Below are 4,101 nucleotides of genomic sequence, written 5' to 3' on the forward strand. Positions count from 1 at the left end.
TGTGTGTGTGTGTGTGTGTGTGTGTGTGTGTGTGTGTGTGTGTGTTTGTATGTATATGTAAGCAGTGCCTTTTATATATCAGTGAGTTATTTTGGCGGAATGGCTGATGTCCGATATTTAACTTTATTGCTAATATCGGCTGATACCGATATCATGCCGATAACATTGTGCATCCCTAACGATGTAAAGAAACCAGCTACAATAATCTCATTAGTGAGACTTTCAGTTTTTCAATTAGCATTCAACCTTGAAGTCTCACACAGAGACAAAACTCGCCATGTCAGTACGATGCCGGGCAGCCCTCTGTGATGGTGATGCACTCACAGATCTCTAACTGTGTTTTGTTTCGGCTGCAGGAACTTCTACTACATCACCATGCTGCGCGACCCAGTCTCCCGCTACCTGAGCGAGTGGAAACACGTCCAGAGAGGAGCCACGTGGAAGACGGCCCTCCATATGTGCGACGGACGCTCGCCCACCCAGGACGAGCTGCCCACCTGCTACAGCGGTGACGACTGGTCCGGAGTCACCCTGAAAGACTTCATGAACTGCTCGTCGAACCTGGCCAACAACCGCCAGGTCCGCATGCTGTCCGATCTGAGCCTGGTGGGCTGCTACAACCTGTCCTCCATGAACGAGAGCCAGCGCAACCACATCCTCCTAAGCAGCGCCATGAGCAACTTGAAGAACATGGCCTTCTACGGGCTGACCGAGTTCCAGCGCAAGACGCAGTACCTGTTTGAGCGGACGTTCAGCCTGCGCTTCATCGCCGCCTTCACACAGATCAACAGCACGCGAGCGGCCAACGTGGACCTGTGCGAGGCCGTGCGCAGACGGATCGAGGAGCTCAACTACTTGGACATGCAGTTGTACGAGTACGCCAAGGACCTGTTCCTCCAGCGGTTCCAGTTCGCCCGCCAGAGGGAGCACCAGGAGGTGCGCTTGAAGAGGCGCGAAGAGAGACGTTGGTTGAGGGAGCAGGGCAGGCCGTGGCCGTCCAAACGCAAAGCGAGCGGAAACAGAGAAGGAGGCTCCGAGAGGGAAACTGACAGTGACTTGCCCGCCACCACTGAGGACTACACGAGCCAAGTGGCCCGTTGGTGAGGGCTCATCTGCAGAGCGCTGCAGAAACAGAGGCGTAGGCGGAGATTCCTCAATGACATTTTGCTTCTGATGTCCATTTTTGTGTCTCACCATTAATCTGTCTGTTTTGTCAGCTTCATCTGATCTAAGTGCTGTTTCTTTATTTTAAAAAAAAAGCCATCAGTGGGTCTTTCAGCAGCTCTTTTTAAAAGAGCTTTTGTGTCTTAATTTATTTATTTTAACTATTGCCTTAGTTCATTTAGCTCTGTAAAAGAACAGGACATCAACTAGATAGTAAAGTGTACAAAGTAATGCTTTGAACTGCGTTGATTTTTATTTTTCACAGCCAATTTTATGAATGTCATCAAAAAAGATCGTCTATGTTCCGACTGTTCTCACTCCAGTGGCGTCGTATTTTTTAAAGGACTTTATAAACCAATGCAAAGGGGAGCCTTCAATATCAGTTGTTAAACTGAAATGTTACCTTTTTTTTTTTTCCAAGACAAAGCAGCACATTTTAACCGTGGCCAAGAATTGCACTTAAACCTAAGAAAGTGGGTTCCGACAGTAAATGGAACCTGTTGGGAAACAGAAAGTGTTAATAATTGAGTGATAAGAAGAATGAATGCTGATCAGCTGTTACATTGTTGTGGATCCTCAATCAGCTGCTTCACAAGGATGTTGCTGCTGAATCAGAAGCTTCACAGAACTGCAGTATGTGAACCGGCTGCGATGTCACAAAAGATTACCTTGAAGTTTGGTGGAACTGGTTGCATGTGACACATACATAGTATATTTACAAAAGCTGGGAGGGAGTTCTTAATGATGTGCTGTCAATCCTGAATAAAGCTTCATAAAAGGCTTATTAGTCTTATTTTTTAAGTCATAAACCAACACTTCAAATAGAAACTTCTGATGTCTAAAGTTTCTCTCCACCATAAAAAGTGTATGATTTAAAAGATAATCAAACTGATTATTTGACCATTTTGCCTAATTGGGGTAAACTCTTTCCTGATTGGTGGAACTCTCATATGGCCTTTGAAACAATTTCATATCTTAAATATGCCGTTGTTTGGTTTGATATTAAAGCAATATTTAAGATTCTTTAGGGTCTTTGGAAAAAATTAGGAACAATTCATATTTTACCTGGTGTAGATGAAACTTTGAGTGGCCTTGGTAACCCTGACAGGAACTAAAGTAACTCACTGGACTGCGAATGTCGGTGCAAGGTTGCAACGGGGTGCTCAATTTCCTTCTGTGAGTCGTATGGTCTTGCTGTCGTGTCGCGGGAGTTTTGAACACATTCCAAAAATATATCTGACGAGTATCATTTAAAAATATTAACAGAGCCTGTTTCGATTTCTTCTCAATTTAATGTCCGAGTCAGAAAATGGGAGAAATGTAAGACAAAGTTAAGAGGGGATCTTTAAGAGTAAATCATGACTGATTAGACAACAATAAGAATGGCTCAGCAATGGCCCCTCGTGACCAGGCCATTGACTGCAGCAGCAGCAATAAGACCTGCTGCAGCCTTCAGCTGGTCAGCTTCGCCCTTATCCAGCAGCTTCTGCACTTCTCTACACCGTTTGATGTCTGGTGGTAAAATAACTGCTGGGTTGCAGAGAGGCCAGCTTTCTTGGTTTTCACACCTTGCACTGCAGTCATAAGCATAATAAATCTGCAGTTTTGTTGCAAGAAATACCTTGCAGGAATGGTGTGATAAATATGCATACTCTGTGAATTTGGGCCCAGATTTTGCCTGAGGATGTGCAACATACATAAACATGTCAATTCAGAGGGACTTGGGTACTTCTGACAGGAATTTTGTAATATTTATGCCAAAATTTTAAATTAGTCGTTTTCAAGGACAGCCATTTACTTGAATCTAGGCTCTACTTGGACTAATCGTTTCAGTCCAGTCAGAATTCATTTCTATTTGTTCAAACTGAGGTTGCTCAGAGTTTTCTACAACAGGTAAGCTGTTGATTGTTTATAAGCCTTCCACAGTATCCCACTTTCAAAGATCCATGCTGTTGCTTTAGGGTAGAAGACATAAATCGACCTTAGAATATTTAAATTTCTTCATCTGTTTTATATCTTATTAAAACAATGTCCAGATATGAACACAGATCCATATTAAACACAATGTATACTATGTGTACTTTTAATTTAAAGCAAACAGAGCTTTCTTTAAAGCTTGCATGCAAACTATTATCATTTTTATTTTTTTGTCTGAAGTGCAATATTTTGCAGACCTGAACACCTCTCTCAAAGGCAACACTGGGACAGTTGTGTGGCATTAATAACTTTCTCCTTTTCATGTACATTTTGTCCAGCATTGTTGTTGTGAAGAAAAAAAAAACATCTATTAAAATGTAGACAAACTGTCAATAGTTTATTTCTGAAGGAGTCGATAAAAAGTTGTTACAAGTGATGAAACATGTCTGTGCAGCTGGTGTGTGTTTGGACTCCGAATGAGACGATCAGCATTCAGACCTCCTGTATGTCACCCCCCACCCCCACCCCACGCCTCGCCACACTGGCTGCTCTTTGCATATTTGTAGAGCTGACGGCAACTGCATTGTGGGTAGCGACAGAGACGAACACCAGCAGAGTGCCAAAAGATTCAAAGACGAGCCTCGGAGCAGACAGTGGAGGAAAATCAAACATTTCTGTCACTTGGCCGTCCCTGATAGTTCCCAGTCCCTCAAAGCTCGTTTTTATCTGCTTTCTCTTACAACACATGCATATGAAATAAAACGTCCGATAAATTGTCGACACTGAGGCCAGGATGCAGCTGCTAATGTTAATGCAGGTTTTCACTTTCAATAGTGTGAATTGCTAAGCATTCACACTATTGTGATCCTCTTCTGTGCATTTTTCAGCACGATTCTCATCCCACAGTTTTCAAGTTATTTCAAAAAATCATAAATCAAAACGTTCAGCTCTTTCAGGCCAACCTGCTATGACTTTTGGTTTTGTTGCAATTTTAGCTTTTTGAAATATTTAGCGTTTTCT

General features: G+C 42.8%; 1 protein-coding gene across 1 annotated transcript; it reads left to right on the forward strand.

Annotated features, from left to right (window-relative positions):
* The first annotated feature begins 288 nt into the window (after positions 1 to 288).
* LOC119418865 (heparan-sulfate 6-O-sulfotransferase 3-B-like) lies at positions 289 to 1,104 on the forward strand. Its single transcript, XM_037686158.1, has 2 exons — positions 289 to 305; positions 357 to 1,104. The coding sequence occupies exons 1-2, from the start codon at positions 289 to 291 to the stop codon at positions 1,102 to 1,104; spliced, it is 765 nt and encodes a 254-aa protein (XP_037542086.1).
* Positions 1,105 to 4,101: the final 2,997 nt, after the last annotated feature.

Source organism: Nematolebias whitei, chromosome 13, assembly GCF_014905685.2.
Source record: "Nematolebias whitei isolate Nwh7 chromosome 13, NemWhi1, whole genome shotgun sequence".
In the NCBI taxonomy this organism is placed as follows: Eukaryota; Metazoa; Chordata; class Actinopteri; order Cyprinodontiformes; family Rivulidae; genus Nematolebias; species Nematolebias whitei.